Source organism: Mercenaria mercenaria, chromosome 11 (genome assembly GCF_021730395.1).
Source record: "Mercenaria mercenaria strain notata chromosome 11, MADL_Memer_1, whole genome shotgun sequence".
Classification (NCBI taxonomy): Eukaryota; Metazoa; Mollusca; class Bivalvia; order Venerida; family Veneridae; genus Mercenaria; species Mercenaria mercenaria.
Window position 1 is genome coordinate 12,834,769 of NC_069371.1, and position 22,234 is coordinate 12,857,002.

The 22,234-nt window shown below is 35.3% G+C and overlaps 1 protein-coding gene across 1 annotated transcript; it reads left to right on the forward strand.

The window, feature by feature from the left end:
• The first annotated feature begins 855 nt into the window (after window positions 1-855).
• LOC123543311 (partner of Y14 and mago-like) lies at window positions 856-16,699 on the forward strand. The gene is made up of 3 exons (XM_045329391.2): window positions 856-1,022; window positions 9,761-9,857; window positions 14,775-16,699. Exons 1-3 carry the CDS (start codon window positions 971-973, stop codon window positions 15,271-15,273), a joined length of 648 nt encoding a protein of 215 aa, XP_045185326.2. The 5' UTR covers window positions 856-970; the 3' UTR covers window positions 15,274-16,699.
• Window positions 16,700-22,234: the final 5,535 nt, after the last annotated feature.

Below are 22,234 nucleotides of genomic sequence, written 5' to 3' on the forward strand. Positions count from 1 at the left end.
CTACCTTTTACGATAAAAATCGAAAAGCGTTAGTGATTTAGAATTTTGAAAATATTTTAGAAGCAAAAGCTCATACTCTAATGTTCATAATATGTGAAAGAAAGCGCGTATAGAGAAAGTATATACGCTTTCTAAATATTTTAGATAACATATTCATATTCATGAATATTAATTTTATTTACAGACAGTTTCTTGTGCGTAAATATTTCTTTTCTGTAAATAGATATATGTAAGCATGATGTTTCATGTATTAAAAAGAAAGTAAATCTATGTGTTCGATGTATAAATATTCCAAATAAGTATTTCTAAATATTTCAGATAACATATTCATATTCTTAAATATTACTTTTATTTGACAATTAATAAAGTATTATATAATTTTCCGATTTGTTCCGATTTTCACTTTAATAATTATTAAAACTTCATTCAGGAATATCATATGGAAAACCGCCCGCCTGTAAATGCATCAGATAATGACCAAAGCTGTTAATTATCGATTTTTGCCACCGTGTTACTACAACAACAACAATTAGTACGGAAATCAACGAATCCGTCCGGTAGCGATGATATTGGATTATTGGTTTTATTGATTTTTTTTGATAGGAAGATCTGCCCCGCTTTATCGGTTTAGAGATGTTACTAAAAGTTGGTAATGTTTTTTTCGAAAGCACTCGTAAATGTGTCATTATTTACAAAAACAAAAACACACCTACCTGGATTTTGTATATATTGATGCGCAACACCAGCACCGGAAGTCGCGCAACCCATTTTTAGCGTATTCCCAGTGGGAATTGGATTGCGCGTCTACCACCCGTGGTATGGCGAGATGTGTGTTGTTACATGTACATTTGGGCGAATTATTCGTAGGGTAACAGTTACTCCCCTTAGCTCTAGTTCTCCGATAATTCTCTCATAAAATTTATAACAATATTCATTGAAAGTAATTTTAAACTTTTATTACAGTTGTGCTATGGCAACAAGTACGATCGAAAGAACAGGTGTAGTTCAGGACGAATCTACAGGTATGCGTACTGTAGAGATTTTGATGTTTATAATTATTTTCGTACTCAAAATTGGTCGTACTTACCGGGATCTACATATTTCTTGTAAACATATCATGTCAATATGAAAATAACTGCCGTAAAAACTCTCATTCTCTTGTGATATTAGTATTTTTATATGAAGAGAATATTTGTTTGTTTACGTGTGGGACTGATGTCTTTTTTTGAGTGAGCACCTGGTGCGGTTTTCACAAGTCGCAATCTCATTCATAACTAGTCGAACTAATCCGATGTATACAGTTTGTTTTATATTGTGACGGTCAAACTGTGGCTGCAAAAGTCAGAAATTAAAAAGCAGCCACTCAGCAACAGTAAGCTTGTCTAATTCATAACATTATCATGACATCAGGAGTTCTAACTGACCAATCAGAGAGCTTCATTTTCAAGTACCTACCAGTTTCCACTTGGGTAAAACACAGTATTTTTACAGTGAAAATATAGACTTTAAATAAGAAATTAATTTCTCAATATTTCAGATATCTACTTTTGACTGCACATGTCCCAGATGATGCTACAAACTAAAAATCTTCGAAGATTGATTGAAATATGATACAGATTTAATACTTTGATTTTAGTTTAAAAGTGAAGATGTGGGATTTGGTGTTTGGGATTGGGATAATTTGGTCGTGCATGTGGAGCAAACAAATTTTCTTTCTTTTTAGGAAGGAAGTGTCTAGGGGTACGGATCCGTACCTCTAGAATCTGATTCTAGAGGTACGGATCCGTACCTCTAGACAAGCCTGTTAGGGGTTTTCTAGGGGTACGGACCTCCTTTTTCTAGAGATTTAGGGTTATTTATATCTTAAATTTTGTTGAAAATGAAATAACAACTAAGTCTTAACCAGTGTTCACTTAAAACTTGGATCTACATTGGTAATTGGTTTACAGATATGCAGATACCAGCGTTCATCCGATTGTTTACCTTCTCTTTCAAAACCTAAATAACCGAGGAACTCCAAATGAATACACTGGTCTGTGCCGATAGGAATTAGTTTGTTGTCAAATAAACTGTTGATAACAGCTAGATTAATGAATGAATCTATCCCTTAAATTAATTCTATTTGAAATTCAGCAAATAAATAAATAAATAAATAAATTAGGCATAATAATATGCACCAATTTATTTTGTTATTTAACAATGTACATTGTTCTATAATGATAATCGGCACGGAACTGATTGTTTAATAATCAATTAAGCGACATTAAGTAAAAGAAACTGTTTGTGAAAACGTCCCATGTATCTCGTAACGGCTACCAAATGTGTGAAAAACATAAATATTCTAAGGGCTAATTATCAATTAAAAATAGTTTTTTTTCCCCAACATACTTAAAATTATTTTGTTTAATCTTTATATCTTTTTTTTTTCTGTCAGTTCGAAACTTCGTGATATATTTGGTGTTCCTCGGTTATTTACATTCCGAAAGAAAATGTAACAAATCGGATGAATGTTGTTATCTGTAAACCATTTAGATCCAAGTTTAAGGTGAATTCTGATGAAATGTTATTTGTTACTTCATTTTCAACAAAATTTGAAATGTAAATGACCCTTAATCTCTAGAAAAACGGAGGTTCGTACCCCTGGAAAACCCCTAACAGGCTTGTCTAGGGGTACGGATCCATACCTCTAGAATCAGATTCTAGAGGTACAGATCCGTACCCCTAGACACTTCCTTTTAGGAAGTGTCTAGGGGTTCTGATTCTGGAGGTACGGATCCGTACCTCTAGACAAGCCTGTTAGGGGTTTTCTAGGGGTTTGGACCTCCTTTTTCTAGAGATTTAGGGTTATTTTTATCTTTAATTTTGTTGAAAATGAAATAACAAATAAGACTTAACCAGTGTTCACTTAAAAACTTGGATCTAAATGGTTTACAGATACCAGCTTTCACCAGATTGTTTACCTTCTCTTTCCAAACCTAAATAACCGAGGAACTTCAAATGAATACACTCCCAAACAAAAATAAAGGCCCAATAAACACTGTCAATAAACGCCACTAAAACCATGATCCGCAAGCGAGTTGTTAATCCAATAAACATCATCAAAACCGTGAGCCAATTTCACATGCAAATGAGCTAATGGATCGCTAATTAACATAAATGTGTCATTTAACAACACGCTAATGGAGCGCACAATAGATCGCTCAATGGAACGCATAATAGATCGTATAATGGATCGCATAATGAATCGCTTAGCGGAACGCATATATATAATAGATAGCTTAATAACTACAGGCTGTATTTAAGTGAAACCTGATGCATTCAGTTTTGGCAAATTGTTTATGTGACTGGGTATAGCCTGGATTTGCAGAGATATGAAGTGACTTATCCTTGATAAATGTTTTGATTTTCCATCTGTAGATTTGTTTAAAGAGCTGAACTGGATGAAATTCAATGAACGACTGCATTATAAGAAAGCAATTTTAGTCTTTAAATCAATTAACAATCTTAGTCCATCCTATCTTCAAAGTAAATTTAAATTTGTACATAATCCTACATTAATTTAAGATCAGATCAAATAAATGTCTTGAAGTACCTAAACCAAACTTAGAACTGTACAGAAATCCTTGAATACTGGGACCAAAATCTGGAAACAACATTACTCTTGAATTTAAAAAATTCTAACAGTCTTGAGCATTCAAAAGATCCTATTTAACAAACTGAAAATGAACAACATACATATGCTTAGAATGTTGTAATCATGCTATTGTCAAATTTGTATTTGAAATCTATTTGTAAATATTGTACATAATTTTGAGGCCCACTTGGAAGATTGGGCATGCCTAATAGTGTTGCCTCAATAAATAAAGTCATTATTATTATTATTACTGTTGAAAAGGTCTTTCTGTTAAAATTATTCAAATATTAATTTGTTAAATAATGTATACTTATACATATATGATACAAATTTAGCAATCATTCAACATTTTCATGATCATTTGGATGCAGTTTTATACAAATCATTTGATAAATCATGCAGCTAACAGAAATTCCATCTTAAATTTTGTGAAATGTGGATAGACAAAGAGAAACATACATTTATTAACTAGTTTCCATATAAGAAAATATACAGGTCATTTGAATCAGCATTTCAAAAACTATTGTGTTATGCATTTGATAAATCTTTGAATTCTAACATACACTTATTTTATTGAAATCTATAAAGAATCACAATGTAAACATGCATTTATTTATACTGAATTGTAAGTACATGTATTAAGAAAATACCTTTAGTTGTAAATCATAGAAATTAAATGAAATAACCAACATTTTCTCTTCAGTAAATCCATATCATGTCCAGCCTCTAAACTTATAAATTACCAACAAAATGCACTAATTTCTGTCCCTCTATATTATACCTTAGATGAGATTACATAACATAACCATAGCAACTAGAAGATCTGCACTTACGGTACATTGGATGGATTAAAACCATATGTTTCCTGATAAAAGAGGAGAAAGCCTCCTGAATGGCTCTGTAAAGTTAATAACTCGCTTCAAAATCGCGATCGATTTAATGGAACACGGTTCCGTTAGCAATCCATTGCAACCATTTCTTGATTGTTTCAATGGATCACTAATGGAATGCACTAACAAACACCAAAAAGGCGGTTTTTATAGTGTTTATTAGAAAAATTTTGTTTGGGCTGTTCCGTGCCGATTAGTTTGTTGTAAAATAAACTGTTGATAACAGATTAATGAGTGAATCCTACTCTTAAATGAATTCTATTTGAAATTCAGCAAATAAATAAATAAATTAGGCATAATAATATACACCTATTTATTTTGCTATTTAGCAAAATTTATTGATAATCGGCATGGAACTGATTGTTCAATAATCGACATTAAGTAAAAGAAACTGTTTGTGAAAACGTCCCTTATTTGCATCTCATAACGGCTACCAAATGTGTGGAAAACATAAATACACTAAGAATTAATTATCATTAAAAATATTTTTTCCCCAAAATATTTAACATTGTTTTGTTTTCTTAATCTTTATATCTTTTTTTCTGCCAGTTCGAATCCTCGTGATTTAATTGGTGTTCCTCGGTTATTTACGTTCCGAAAGAAAATGTAACAAATCGGATGAACGTTGTTATTCTATAAACCATTTAGATGCAAGTTTAAGGTGAATTCTGATGTTTTCTTATTTGTTATTTCATTTTCAACAAAATTTGAGCTGTAAATGACCCTTAATCTCTAGAAAAACGGAGGTTCGTACCCCTAGAAAACCCCTAACAGGCTTGTCTAGAGGTACGGATCCGTACCTCTAGAATCAGATTCTAGAGGTACAGATCCGTACCCTAGACACTTCCTTCTTTTTATGGCATGTTTTGACTTATTTACCAGTTTCGTACCAGTGAAAATATATTTGACATCTTTTTATCACTACGAAAATTGCTGGTTATATCTCACTCTTTTGTTCCAAAACTTCACTGAAAAACATGCAGTAACTAATATTTTAAGCTGTCACAGACTAGTATTGACCACTGACCAGTCTAAGTATATTGTCCAGAACTGAGCTTGACCAGGACACAGTGATTATATCTCACTGATAAAACAGTATTTCATCAGTTAGCATAAAATAAATCTATATATTATATTGCATTGTGAAATAATCCCAGAATAAGGACTACCTTTAGAATTGAAAGATGTATTAAAAGTCAAAGTAATTTGATGGTCAAATTGTTCGTCTTCAGTCGTCCGTCCGTCATTGTCAACAATTTGACTGTTAACACTCTAGAGGTCACAATTTTGGCCCAATCTTAATGAAACTTGGTCAGAATGTTACTTTCAATTAAATCTTGGATGAGTTCGATATTGGGTCATCTGGGTCAAAAACTAGGTCACCAGGTCAAATCAAAGGAAAAGCTTGTTAACACTCTAGAGGTCACAATTTTGGCCCAATCTTAATTAAACTTGGTCAGAATGTTACCCTTAGTAAAATCTTGAACGAGTTCGATATTGGGTCATCTGGGGTCAAAAACTAGGTCACCAGGTCAAATCAAAGGAAAAGCTTGTTAACACTGTAGAGGCCACATTTATGACTGTATCTTCATGAAACCTGGTCAGAATGTTAATCTTGCTGATCTCAAGGTCCAGTTTGAATCTGGGTCATGTAGGGTCAAAAACTAGGTCACCAGGTCAAATCAAAGGAAAAGATAGTTAACACGTTAGAGGCCACATTTATCAGTCAGGGGTGTAACTGTTTTAAGTTATGTAACCTACATGTATTTCAGTTACTTTTTCAAGCATTTTATAACCTGTATTAGTTATAAAATATAGTTAACTCAGGTAAGTTATTCAAAAAAAGTCATTTTGCTGTTCTCACAAAGTGACCTTTAAAATGAAATTAGTAGCAAACTGAGGTTAATCAAATTCTCTTTTAGTCTGAGCATGACCTGATAAGCATAATGGGATAATAATGAGATATTAAGAGTTTTATAGCTTTAAAGCTTTTGCGTAAGACTTTATCAGCCTTGCCTAAATTTTTTTACTGCATAGCTAGAAAGATAAAAGGTCAAGGATTCAGGAAATAATTGCATTAGTCTCATTCAAAATGAGGAATTGGCACAGGAGGGCTTTGTATTATTTTATGATAACTGAAACAATTTATGAAAGTTTAACCAGTAACTCAAATGGGTTATAAACTGCGATAACTTGAAACAGTTACACCCCTGACTGTTTATGACCATATCTTAATGAAACTTGGTCAGAATGTTAATCTTGATGATCTCAAGGTCCAGTTTGAATCTGGGTCATGTAGGGTCAAAAACTAGGTCACTTGGTCAAATCAAAGGAAAAGCTAGTTAACACTGTAGAGGCCACATGTATGACCTTATCTTAATGAAACTAAGTCAGAATGTTAACCTTGATGATCTATAGTTCATGTTCAAATCTAGGTCAGATGGGGTAAAAAACTAGGTCACTAAGTCAAATCAAAGGAAAAGCTTGTTAACACTCTAGAGGCCACATTTATGACTGTATCTTCATGAAACTTAGTCAGAATATTAATCTTGATGATCTTTACATGTTGGTCAAGTTTGAATCTGGGTCATTTGGGGTAAAAAACTAGGTCACCGGGTCAAATCAAAGGAAAAGCTAGTTAACACTTTAGAGGCCACATTTATGACCATATTTTAATGAAACTTGGTCAGAATGTTAATCTTGATGATCTTTAGGTCAATAGGTCAGGTGAGCGATACAGGGCCTTCATGGCCCTCTTGTTTCTCAATATGTAAGGCTAATCGTTTACACATACCTTAACAAAATACAGAATCATACAAGCTGGGAAAGCATGATTTTAAGCATGTTTCTCAGGAATTACTGAATACAGGTTCTTCACACTTCTTTTGCATTATGGGTTGACCTCACACATCAGTTTGCACAACCCTTGCTTACGCTTTAGCAAAAGTTTGCATCTTTCTCAAAACATTGTGCTATTAAAGCTTTTGTGTGTAAGCTAGTACTTTATTAAGTGGAAGGGCATTATTGTCAATCGCCCTGTCATTAAGACAGCTCAGTTTGAATTGTTCCACTTGACTGTACTTAAAACCCCTGTTTTAGCTTATCTGAATTTCTTTCAAGGTAAGCTATTAGTATACATGTAAGTGGATAGTCTGGCGTCATCCTCCATTGTCCTTTGTCCGTCATCATGCGTCAACATTTTTAGCTCATCTGATTTTTTGAAGAAAAAAAAAGATGAGTTATTGTCATCACTTGGAGCAGTTATTTGCCATTAAAAGCAGACTCTGCACAGCAAGTACCGTAACTCAACATTGCTTTTTGCAAGAATTATGGCCCCTTTTGGGCTTAGAAAATCAGATTTCTTGGTTAAGTTTTGTGTTTAGGTCAGCTTTTCTCCTAAACTATCAAAGCTATTGCTTTAAAGCTTGCAACGCTTGTTCACCATCAAAGCTGACTCTGTACAGCTGAAAACATAACTTCATCCTGCTTTTTGTAAGAAATATGGTCCCTTTTGTACTAAGAAAATGTTATACAGAAACAAAAAAATCAGATGAGCATCTGAACTTGAAAGGTGGTGCTCTTGTTACTTAAATATCAGTCTCTATTTGGGCTGTTAGGGCTAAAAATAAAAATACCATAAAATGACTTCTTCTCATGAACTACTTGATGGATCTTCATCAAACTTTGTATTTTCATGATAAGGTCCTCTCCCAAGTTTGTTAAAATGGGGGCAGCCGGCTTCTTTTAGGGGTCACGGGCTAAAAATAGAAAAACCTTTAATCAATTTCTTCATGGATAGATCTTCATTTAACTTGGTCTGCAGCTTTATTACAAAGTCCTTTTATAATTTGTTCAAATTAGGTGAATTGGACCCTTTTAGGGGCCACTATAACTAAAAATAGATATGCCTTTCTTCTCATGACCGATGGATGGCTTCTTTGTTTGTTTTGTGAGGTTTAACCTCACACCGACACATTTATAGGTCTTATGGCGACTTGCCAGCTTTGATGATGGAGGAAGACCCCAGTTGCCCCTCATTATTTCATCACGAGCGGGCACCTGGGTTGAACCACTGACCTTCTGTAAGCCAGCTAGATAGCTTCCTCATATGAAGAATTCATCCTGGTCTGTAACATGATATCGCGGGCTTAGCGCAAAACGGTTGTAACTTATATGAAATAAAGAAGGAGTTACAACCGTTTTGCGCTAAGCCCGCGATATGGTCCATCTTTGATTGGGGGCACTTAAACGCTTTAAGGGCCGCCAGAGCTAAAAATAGAAAAAGCCTTTAATGACTTCACATGAAGTGCTTGATGGATCTTCATCAAACTTGATCTGTGCATCATTACAAGGTCTTCTCCGAGTTTTGTTCAAATAGAGGTGCTTAGTCCCTTTTAGGAGTTAAAGATGGAAATGCCTGTAACAACTTTTTCTCATGAACTGTTTGATGGACCTTCATCAGCCTTGATTTATAGCATCATTATAAGGTCCTTAATCAACTTTGTTCAGCTCAACTTCAGTTGGGGGCACTTGGCCCCATTTAGGGGCTGCTAGAGCTAAAAGCAGATATACTTTTAAATTTTTCTCTTGAACTGCTTGATCTTGAACCTGGTCAGGAGCATCATTATAATCCACTAGAGCTAAAAATAGCAAAACCTCTAATGAACAGCTTGATGGATCTTCATTGAACTTGATCTGTAGCATCATTGTAGGTTCCCTCTAGATTTTCAAATGACACATGGTCCATTTTAAGGACCAGTAGCGTTAAAAATATAATTACCTTTGTTAATGATTGACATCTTGTCTGACCGCTTGATGGATCTTCAACTTGGTTTGTAGATTCGTTTAAGGCCATCTCCCATATTTGTTCAATGGTGGTGTTTGGCCCTTTGAGGGGCCGCTAGAGTTAAAGATAAAAAAAGAACTTTGAACAACTTCTTCTCATGAACCGCTTGATGGATCAAACTTGTTAATTCTGTATAACCTTAAGCCAGTAACAAGTCAACCTAACCTTAGAGAAGAGTTAGTAGAGGTCGGCTTTTCTGTCAAGGAAGGTAGAATTAATTATAGTTAATAATAGACACAGTGAGCTGAACCTGCACAAAGTACAGTACCAACATAAGATCCACAACCCATCTTGTTTAAAAGCAGGTCTATTTATATAGTAAACTCCAGTCTTATTTTCTTGTTGAAATACTGTCTGCATTGTTACTATAGAATATGGTACTATTTGTAGGTGAGAAATATATACCTGCTAGTAGAAGACCAGATGGAACCTGGAGGAAGCCTAGAAGAGTAAAAGATGGTTTTGTACCACAGGAGGAAATGCCAGTGTAAGTTTTACCGTTAAGCTCACATGAGCACAAAATGATCACTTCAGGGTGAGCTATTGTGATCACCCTTTGTCTGTCATGTGTTGTCAGTCATCCGTCATCAACAGTTTGACTGTTAACACTCCTGAGGTCACAATTTTTGCCCAGTCTTTCAGAAACTTGGTGATCAAAATGTTACCCATAATAAATTCTTGGGCAAGAACCCATCTGTTGTCAAAAACTAGATCATTAGGTCAAATCATAGAAAAACCTTGTTAACAATTATTAAGAGGCCACATTTCTAACTCATCTTCATACAACTTTGTCAGAATGTTTTTCACTATGAAATATAGGTCAAGTTTAAAACTAGGTTATCTGAGGTCTTAAACTACAGGCCACTAGGTCAAATCATAAAAAAGCTTGTTAACCCTCGAGCGGCCGCATTTTTAGCTCACCTGGTGAGCTTTTGTGACCGCTCAATGTCCGTCGTGCGTCGTCAGTTGTGTGCCGTCCGTCAACAATTTCTAAAAAAAACCTTGTTCTTGAAAACCACTGGGCAGAATTACCCCAATCTTCACAGGAATGATCCTTTGATGGTCTCCTTTCAAAATTATTCAAAGAATTGAAATCCATACAGAACTCTGGTTGCCATGGCAACCGAAAGAAAAACTTTAAAAATATTCTTGTCCAAAACCGCAAGGCCTAGAGCCTTGATATTTGGCATGTGACATCATCTAATGGTTCTCTATGAAAATTATTCAAATTATGCCCTTGGGGTGAAAAGAGGCCCTGCCCGAGGGGTCCCAAGTTTTGCATAGACTTATATAGGAAAAAACTTTAAAAATCTTCTTGTCTAAAACCACAAGACCTAGGCCTTTGATATTTGGTATGTAGCATTGTCTAGTGGTCCTCTACCAAAATTATTCAAATTATTACCCTGGGGTGAAAAGAGGCCCTGCCACGGGGGTCTCAAGTTTTACATAGACTTACAGAGGAAATTTTTTTTAAAATCTACTTGTCTGAAACTGCAAGGCCTAGGCTTTTGATATTTGTTACGTTGCATTGCCTTGTGGTCCTCTACCAAAATTGTTCAAATTATTACCCTGGGGTGAAAAGAGGCCCTGCCCTGTGGGGTCTCAAGTTTTACATAGACTTATATAGGAAAAAACTTTAAAAATCTTCTTGCTTGAAACTGCAAGGCATAGGCTTTTGATATTTGGTATGTTGCCAACTTGGTTAAAGTTTTGATGCACTTTCTCTTTATCTCTGTAAATACTTGTTGGCTTTGTTTCAAACTGAAAATAGTTATTCCTCATCGTCACCCACATCAAATGGCACAAGGGCCATAACTCTTAAGTCTTGCACCAATTTGTCATGAATTATCCCGACCTTTGTTGCACATTCACTCTAGCTCAGTTATTACTAAATGGATTTTATTCAGACTTAAAAATTTGTTCCACATCATCACTCACATCATATGACACAACTCTTACACCAATATTTCATGAATTATCCCCCTTTTTACTTAGAATTTCATGTTAAAGTTTTGGTTCACTTTCACTCTATCTCAGTTATTACTAAATGGATTTGATTCAAACTTAAATTAGTTGTTCCACCTTATCACCCACATCACATGACACAAGGTCCATAAATCTTGCATCAATTTTTCATGAATAATGCCCACTTTTACTTTAAACTTAAGGTTAATTTTGATGCATTTTCACTATATCTCTGTTATTACAGAGCGGATTTGATTCAAACTTAAAATAGTTGTTTGGCATCATCATTCACATCATATTACACAAGGACCATAACTCTAGCACCAGTATTTCATGAATTATATCACCTTTTTACCTGGAATTTCAGGTTAAAGTTTTGGTGCACTTTCACTCTATCTTGGTTATTACTAAAAGGATTTGATTCAAACTTAAGTAGTTATTACACATCATCACCCACATCATATGACACAAGGTGCATCACTCGTGTACCAATATTTCATGAATTATGCCCCTTTTTTGCTTAGAATTATACTTATTTTATGCTTTGATAACTTTGTCTTTATCTGTCCTATTACTTAATTCTTTTCACACAAACATAAGCTATTTTCCAATGCCTTTGTCCGCATTGGCTTCCTCATATGTGCCCATTTTCACTATCTAGCATCAAAATATTTAAGCACCCTGTCTTCTGTGAAAAAATCTAGATAAATTCAAATCTGGATTATCGAGATCTTAAACCAGGTCACCTAAAACTTTACACTCTAGAGGTCCCATTTTCTACCTGGTGAATGTAGATCTTTGTCAGAATGGTTTTTATTTTTTTTTTAAATCTAGGTCAAGATTGAATCTGGGTTGCCTAAGGTCTGCTGAAACTAGGTCACTTGGTCAAAAAGTAAAAAGCTATAGAGGCCACAATTTGCACTTGATCTCTATAATACTTTGTCAGAATGTGTGTCTTCTGGTTTCTTTTTTTTCCTTTTAAATAGGGGCCTTTAAAAGGTCCCGTCCCCTTAGAAAATTTCTTTTAAATTATGCAGTTTTCCCCTAAAATTTACTTTACATCAGGTTTTTTATTCCTCTTTGCCCAAATAACGAGCTATTTTTCCCCTGAATCACAGGTCTGGGCCCCTTCCCCTCCTTGTGAAAAAAAAACCCTGGTCTTAATCTTGGAAACTGAATTATCTAGGTCAAAACTCGGTTACTAGGTCAAATAATAGAAAGACCTAATTAATGATCTTTGTGGTACTTGTTCAATGTAAAATCTAGGAAAATTTGTAACTTGGTCAGTTGGATAAAAAATAAGGTCATTAGGTCAGATCATTAAAAAATTTGGTAATTGTCTGCCTGCTTTACATTAAACGTAGGTAGAATGTTTGTCTTTATGAGATCTGCTTATATAATATCACAGAAATTTTCCATCAGTGACCATATACCAAGTTTGTTGAAATTGTTTCAGTTTGTCGAAAACATAGCCAACAGAGCGGGTAGTCACTTTTTAGCTCACATGTCAAAGTGACAAGGTGAGCTTTTGTGATCGCGCAGCGTCCGTCGTGCGTCCGTCAGTCAGTCCGTGCGTCCGTAAACTTTTGCTTGTGACCACTCTAGAGATCACAATTTTCATGGGATCTTTATGAAAGTTGGTCAGAATATTCATCTTGATGATATCTAGGTCATGTTTGAAACTGGGTCACGTGCGATCCAAAACTAGGTCAGTAGGTCTAAAAATAGAAAAACCTTGTGACCTCTCTAGAGGCCATACTTTTCAATGGATCTTCATGAAAATTGGTCAGAATGTTCACCTTGATAATATCTAGGTCAAGTTCGAAACTGGGTCACATGCCTTCAAAAACTAGGTCAGTAGGTAAAATAATAAAAAAAAACTTGTGACCTCTCTAGAGGCCATATTTTTCATGGGATCTGTATGAATGTTGGTCTGAATTTTCATCTTGATGATATCTAGGTCAAGTTTGAAACTGGGTCAACTGCGGGCAAAAAATAGGTCAGTAGGTTTAAAAATAGAAAAACCTTTTGACCTCTCTAGAGGCCATAGTTTTGAATGGATCTTCATGAAAATTGGTCAGAATGTTCACCTTGATGATATCTAGTTCAAGTTCGAAACTGGGTCACGTGCAGTCAAAAATTAGGTCAGTAGATCAAATAATAAAAAAACCTTGTGACCTCTCTAGAGGCCATATTTTTCATGGGATCTGTATGAAAGTTGGTCTGAATGTTCATCTTGATGATATCTAGGTCACATTCGAAACTGGGTCAACTGCGGTCAAAAACTAGGTCAGTAGGTCTAAAAATAGAAAAACCTTTTGACCTCTCTAGAGGCCATATTTTTCAACGGATCTTTATGAAAATTGGTTTGATTGTTCACCTTGATGATATCTAGATAAATTTTGAAACTGGGTCACGTGCGGTCAAAAACTAGGTCAGTAGGTATAAAAATAGAAAAACCTTGTGACCTCTCTAGAGGCAATATTTTTCATGAGATCTTCATGAAAATTGGTGAGAATGTTCACCTTGATGATATCTAGGTCAGGTTCAAAACTGGGTCACGTGCCTTCAAAAACTAGGTCATTAGGTCAAATAATAGAAAAACGTTGTTACCACTCTAGAGGCCTTATTTTTCAATGGATCTTCATGAAAATTGGTCAGAATTTTTATCTTGATGATATCTAGGTCAAGTTCAAAACTGGGTCACATGAGCTCAAAATCTAGGTCACTATGTCAAATAATAGATAAAACGACGTCATACTCAGTTCAAAACTGGGTCATGTGGGGACAGGTGAGCAATTCAGGACCATCATGGTCCTCTTGTTTGTTTTTGTAAAAGTATTTCCTATATGCATATAGTGGATACTTCAAAAAGTCTTATTGTCATAAAACAATGGTCCAGGTTCAAAATAGTTTCGAAAGATACTTTCCATGCTTGACCCTTTACCAAAATTGTGAAACTCTGGTGAGCAATCTAGGACCATCATGGCCTTCTTGTTTACAGTTCCTTCCAAGTAAACTAGACCAACCACAGTTCCTTTGTCCTTAGTGATATACTGATTTAAACTACAGTGATGAGAAATCATAGATATATAGTCAATTTTGATGAATTTTGACATTAATTAGGATATTTATTTGCTTCAGTGTAGGATAGCAATATCTTAAACCTAGTAAAGAGCAGAATGCAGTACTTTCATGAGTGGCACAGAAAATGTAAAAAATTGTGTTCACAAGTGAAAGATACTTGGATATTACATGTAAAACAAACAAATTTTCTTCTTATTTCAATTATTTACAGTGCTTTTAAATAACCAAATTATACACATTTTAACTGTACATCGTTATTAATTTTTTACCATGAAATTCACTTAAAATCACTTGAAATTAGTTTAAATTGTAACACATTTAAAAATTTATACTGTAATTTTTTTTCTTTTAGGTATGAGAACAAAGGTGTTCAGTGGCTGAAAAGCAAACCATTGCTACCCCCAGGATTAGATCCCAGTGGAGCCAGCAGTGGAAATACACAGGTCAGCAGTAGTGAACCCATGTCAAAAGCAGCAAAGAAAAATGCCAAGAGAAAAGAGAAGAAAAAACAGCAGCAACAAGAGGGTAACCAATCAGGAACTTCAATGCAAAATGTCACTCAGTCATTGGCTGGAGTAAAAATAAACAATGACCAACCAGCTGCCAGGAGTAAAACTAATGACCAATCAGATTTCAAAGTTGCTAAACAGACTGGAGAGAATAGTGATAAACAGGAGATAACAAAGAAATTGAAAAACCTGAAAAAGAAATTGAAACAGATTGAGGATCTGGAAAAAAGAATTCAGAGTGGTGAATTGAAAAACCCAGAGAAAGAACAGCTTGAGAAAATAGGGAAAAAGAAAATTATTCTTGATGAAATAGAAGATCTTGAATTAGATCTTGATGATTAGTTAACATATCATACAGAAACAACTGAATCATGACCCATAGTCATCCACATTTTGAATCTAAATTTGATCTGAAATTTTATAATTTATAAAACATAGAATTTATTATCAAAGCAAATCTGCCTTTTTGAAAAGACTTTATAAAATTTCATTTATGATTTATATGCTTGTTTATGAGCTAGAAAGAAAGAAGAAGGAATGAACAAACAATGAGATAGGGTGAAGTCACTTACTCATAAACAATGAATTTAAGCTACGTAGATGTACATAGTGCTCTAAATGAATAAGTTATATAACATATGACAGTTGGAATATTGAAGTATTTATTATCAGTGACTGAGAGAATTTAGCAGTAGATGTACCCATCCAAAATGGAATGTCTTGGAAATGGTGCGGTTTACTTCTCCAACCAGCCTGCTGGTATAAAACAGAAAGATTGCTCATTGTTAAATCAGACACTGAACATTTATACATATGTGCCCCAGATTACCTATATCCATTATTCTTTCAGACCAATGATATTTGTCCTGTCTTATTCATGACAATTAAACATGAGAAAACGTGTACAGTGCTAATATGCTAGTCCATTTGTTACCTTATACCAGACATTTGCTGCTTTCATAGTAGATATAGGGCATATGAATTCAAAACACTTTCAAATTTAATATTTTTTAATACTTTAATGTTTATTGAAATATTGTTGAATACTTCAAATACTAAGGGGATAGATGTTTTATTAATGAAATATTAAATCCATTTTTTTTTTTTTTCATGATTTATTTAAACTGTTTTACATGGTCAGTTAAAAGAAATGAAAGGAAGTGTTTTTGCTTTAAAAAAGTCTAGTTTGATATCCAGTATCTTGCAGTATGTGAAAACTTAGAAATATGTAACAAAATATCTTGATTATCAAACTCTTATGAACTTGCTTAGATTGTAGTAAAATTAAGAAAAATGGAATATCATGTATGCCATAGAAATTTTCAAGTAGTGTAGGTTAGATGTGCAAAATCAAGATTTTGTACACACATCTCATCACAGTAAGACAGAAAAACATCTTAACTTTGACTGCAAAATAAAATAAAAGAAAAAAATTCTGTGATGAGCAGGACAAAAAAAGAAATGTGTCCACTAATCAAGCTGAAAATCTCTTTGTTTAATTGATAAAGTGCTGGTGCAGGTAGATTAAAACTGAGTAGATTATACAGAGCTTTATAAGATCACAAGGATGACAACTTGTTGTGTTTAATGGGCTTTTAGAGCTGTTTTGTCTAATTTGTTCTCCCAAGTCAAGTCTTTGTGTTATTAACATGATATATACACATGTAATATTGTAAAGGTGGTAAATTCTACATATAAATGTGGTTTAAAGTATTATCAGTAAGAAGGTTAATGTTTTTTCTATATTTATGAAATAAAAGTAGAGTTTTCTTTAAATTTTTCCTATATCCCCATGATTAAAACTTGTTATGAATGTAAAACAATATTCTGTAGCATCAAAGACATAAAGTGCTTAATAGTTTAGCGACAAACATTTGCAGCCTAGCATTTTGACTTGTGTCTTGTGCATGTAGCCTGTAAATTTTAAGGGATATTTATCTCTATAAACTACTGACATTGTGGTCTTGCTTCAAATTTTTGTTGTTAAACATGCTCAAGTCAACAACATTTCAATAAGCTGTATGAAGTTTGATGAAATTGTTTCAAGTCTAAAGTCACTCTGGCATATATCACAATGCTTGACCTTAAGCTCAGCTGAATTTTGCTTGGGGTGAGCTCTGCGTCTAGGTGGATGATCCTGTGTCAACATTTTAACCTTTAGCTTGCTGGCGGCAAGTGATTCTTTGCGACCAGTGCAGACCAAGATCATCTGGCTGATCATGGTGTGCACTTTTAGCTATCCAGTCAGTAAATTTTCAGTAAACACCCCTTTGAATAATAACTGGTATGACCCAACTTGAATGATGGACCAGTTCGTCTTAGAAACATAGCAGGCTAAAGGTTTAATGCTCTTCCGCACACATACTTTAAGTTTGAAGAAGAGGTAGTATTGTTCTGCTCATTGTCCGTTGGTCAGTAGACCATTTGCTTTTAACAATCAGAGAATGCTTGGCAGATTGCCTTTGACCAGTAGATGACCCCTTTTTTCTAAGGAGTCAGTAGCTCAATGGTCTACATCACAGTGACCTCTAAAGTGAAAATGGTTTAGCTCAATAAAGAAAAAACACTGGCTTACAGTCATAAAGATTTGATAGAAGGACTTTCTTTTCAGTTAAGTTAGTAAATGACAACTTTCAAGGTCACAGTAAACTTAGGACTGAACAGTTGTCAAACTTTATAGGATGATTACCTGCTGCTAGTTGATGACCCATATTGTTTTTAGCAAAATGGAGTACATGTATATGGAGAGCTATCCTACTTGACCAGGCATCGGCGTCCCTGTCAACACTTTGGTTAAAGTTTTGATGCACTTTCATTATATCTCCATTATTACATTTGCTTCAAACTTAAAATAGTTATTCCTCATCGTTACCCACATCATATGACATAAGGGGCATAACTAACACACCAGTGTTTCATAAATTATCCCCCCATTTTACTTAGAATTTCAGGTTAAAGTTTTGGTGCTTTTTCACTCTTATCTTTGTTAAAATGGATTTGATTAAAACTTAAAATAGTTCTCCACATCCTCACGCTCCTCATGACACAAGGTGAATATCTGTGGCACTAATTTTTCCTGAATCATACGAACGTTAAGGTAAATTTTGATAATTTTTTTCCAAGAAGAGGGAGTATATTACTTTGCACACGTCGGTTGGTTGGTCTGGTTGCTAGTAGAGTAAACCATTTCCATTTAATTATTTGAGAACCACTTGACCTGGTACATTCAAACTTGGTAGCATGATTGGGATTATGAAGTAGATATTCAATGTTGTTTTAAGGGTCAAAGGTGTAGGTCACAGGGGCCTGAACCTTGAAAAAAATTACTGCTCAATAATGCGAGAACCATTTGACCCTGAAAATTTAAACTTGATGGCATAAAGTAGATGGTCCCTATTGTTCAAGGGGCCAATAAGATAAAGGTCAAGGACACAATGGTCTGAACTTTGAAAATGGTTTCCGCTTAATAACTTGAAAACCATTGATCCAGAACCTGCAAACTTGATAGCATAAAGTAGATGACTACTATTGTTTGGGGCGTCAATAAGACAAAGGTCAAGGTCACAGGGGTCTGAACTTTGAAGATAGTTTCCCCTTAATGACCTTATATCGCTTACATAGTAAATGAGATGTGGAACCAAAATTTGTAGTCCTGTTTGGTGCCATATAACCTATACTGTGTTGGTGCGCCATAAAACCCAAATTTATAAATAAATAAATAACATGTCAACAAAGACCTTTTTTAACTCACCTGATAATGAAGTGCAGAGGGTGAACTATTGTGATCACTCGCCATTCGCCCATCCACAATTTCTCTACAAACATCATCTCCTCTGAAACTGTAGTGAAAGATAATGAAACTTGGCCAAATGGTCCTCACCAAAAGATACTTAAAGAATTCCATTCTATGTAGAATTCTGGTTGCCATGGCATCCAAAAAGAAACCTTTAACAATTTCTTTTCCAAAATCTATAGCTCCGATATTTTGCATGTAGCATTGACTAGTGGTCCTACACCAAAGTTGTTCAAATCATGCTCCTGGAGTCAAAACTGGTCTCATTCTTAGGGTCACTTGTTTTGCATAGCCTTATTATAATAAAATTATAAGAGAAACTTTAAAAAATCTAAATTCTATAACTAGAACAAAAATTTTTTAAACAACTTCTTCCAGTGAACAGCTTGATGGAGCTTCACCAAACTTGGTCTGTAGCACTTTAGTACTAGTGTGCTAATTAATCATGTCAGTGAATCATGAAGGCGAATAGGAATTTGTCGATGAGTTTTCACAATCCTTAATATTTTTTGAAGTCTCTTTGAAACCTCCCTAATTGAAAGTTGTTCTTGATTTATACTAGTAAAACAACTTCTGAATGGCTTTAATTGTGAAAATGGCCATTCAACTTGTATCATACATAGAATTAATGTTGTAACATAGAACAAGTCAGAAGCAAAAGTAACAAATTAAATTGACCGTGTGAACTAATTTCGGGTTCAGGTGAAAGAATTCCAAACTGTTGGCAATAAAAATAAACCTGGATGTGGAATTTATTATGTTATATTTGTATTATAGCACTAGAGATTGTTTTTCATGATAAATGTATGTTCCCACAACTTACAATACAGAAATTATTGCAGAACATGTTGATAATATGCAAAATGAAGCTTGGCACTGATCACTCTATAAGGTTTGGTGGAAATTCACCCTATTATGTAAGGGAAGGGCCGTATAACTCTGCTGAAATACATCAAACCAGAAAATGCCAACAATATTACATAATGATCACTCCTGTAAGGTTTTGTGGAAATCTGCCAAATAATGTGAGAAGTGGCCAAAACATAATACAATTTGATGAATCACGGGCTATAACTCTGCAGAAAATCAAGAAATGAGAAAATGCCAAAGACACGTTCATAACCAGGCTTGGCAATGATCACTCTGGTAAAGTTTGGTGTAAATCTGCCAGACAGTCAGACGAATGGACTGTAACAGAGAGCACTAAATCAATTTGTCTCTCCCAGTACATGACTGTGGGAGACATAATTACACATTAAAAACTACAGTATGTAATAAATGTTAACTAGATGTACGGTCCTATGTTACTTGTTCACAATACCAGACTCGGTAAACTTACATATTATCTTGGGTTTGGAGAGTGAGTCATCATTGGTAGGTATAAGGATACTACAAAATATCAAGAAACATCAGATAAAAGGAACGGAAAAAGTAAAACAAATTAATTTCTTTGGGGATGAGAGGGTAAATTTGAACCCCATGCAGGTACATACTTATTTATTATTTATTATACCAGATTTATATAGCGCCCTTTTCATGATCAATTTCACGTTCAAAGGCGCTTTACATAGTTTAAATGCAGCCACACAGGGCGCATAATTCATCCTCTACTAGTACAGACACAGAGCGATCTGACTAGAGGGACAGAGTGAGACAAAGCCCCCACGACAGAGAGATCAGATACATGCTTGTCCGGCTAACTTAGCCTAGCTCGTTGCGAATAGACAGCCTGGTTCTTTAACGTGCCCAGTGTATAGCACTGATACACGCAAGAATTGCCTGGGTTCCTGACTAGGACACCTCTAGTTGGGTGGAAAACACTGAAAAGCGTTTCTGAAAATTCCCGAGTAACTGCCGGGGATCGAACCCCCGACCTCAGGATTGGAAGGCCAGTGTGCAAACCACTGAGCTATCCGTCCACCCGCTTTACAACATTCCTATCGTTTCATGTCTCCTTTTCAAGATGTAACATGAGCTCTTAACCCATTTACGCATAATTTTTACAAATTCAAGGTCCAGCTGAGTGAATTTCCAAACAAAACTCAAATGCACAATTTCACATGCTATATAAGAACCCTCTGCATTGTCATGACTCGAGATAAAATTCTTTATGATGCAAGTACAACATAAAACTACCACTAGCCCTTTTTGCATACTTTTGATTAAGTCAAAAACTGTAAATCTGGCATGGCTGAGTGAAATCCCAACAAAACACAATGTGCACAGCTTTACATGCTGGATAATATGCACAAACATTTAGGCCCTTTGTGCATATCTTGTCACGACTTTGGTCTGGCCGAGTGAAATCCCAGCTGCACAAAATACTGAATAACAGTTTTATAATGCAGGCCCGTAGCTACACTGAGGCACAGGGAGGCCGGTGCCTTTCTGTTTTTCTGCAAAGATTATGAGAAAAAAAAGGATATGTTTTAAAGCATAACCGAGCTGAGGCACTATTATTATTATTATGTCTCCCCAAGGAGACATATTGTTTTTGCCCTGTCCGTCCGTCCGTCACACTTCATTTCCGAGCAATAACTGGAGAACCATTTGACCTAGAACCTTCAAACTTCATAGGGTTGTAGGGCTGCTGGAGTAGACGACCCCTATTGTTTTTGGGGTCACTCCGTCAAAGGTCAAGGTCACGGGCCTGAACATTGAAAACCATTTCCGATCAATAACTAGAGAACCACTTGACCCAGCATGTTGAAACTTCATAGGATGATTGGTCATGAAGAGTAGATGACCCCTATTGATCTTGGGGTCACTCCGTCAAAGGTCAAGGTCACAGGGGCCTGAACATTGAAAACCATTTCCGATCAATAACTAGAGAACCACTTGACCCAGAATGTTGAAACTTCATAGGATGATTGTACATGCAAAGTAGATGACCCCTATTGATTTTGGGGTCACTCCATTAAAGGTCAAGGTCACAGGGGCCTGAACATTGAAAACCATTTCCGGTCAGTAACTCGAGAACCACTTGACCCAGAATGTTGAAACTTAATAGGATGATTGTTCATGCAGAGTAGATGACCCCTAACGATTTTGGGGTCACTCTGAAAGGTCAAGGTCACAGGGGCCTGAACATTGAAAACCATTTCTGGTCAGTAACTTGAGAACCACTTGACCCAGAATGATGAAACTTCATTGGATGATTGGTCATGCAGAGTAGATGACCCTTAACGATTTTAGGGTCACTCCGTTAAAGGTCAAGGCCACAGGGGCCTGAACATGGAAAACCATTTCCAATCAATAACTTGAGAACCTCTCGACCCAGAATGTTGAAACTTCATAGGATGATTGATCATGCAGAGTAAATGACCCCTATTGTTTTTGGGGTCACTCCGTTAAAGGTCAAGGTCACAGGGGCCTGAACATTGATAACCAGTTCCGATCAATAACTTGAGAACCACTTGACCCAGAATGTTGAAACTTCATAGGATGATTGAACATGCAGAGTAGATGACCCCTATTGATTTTGGGGTCAGTCTATTAAAGGTCAAGGTC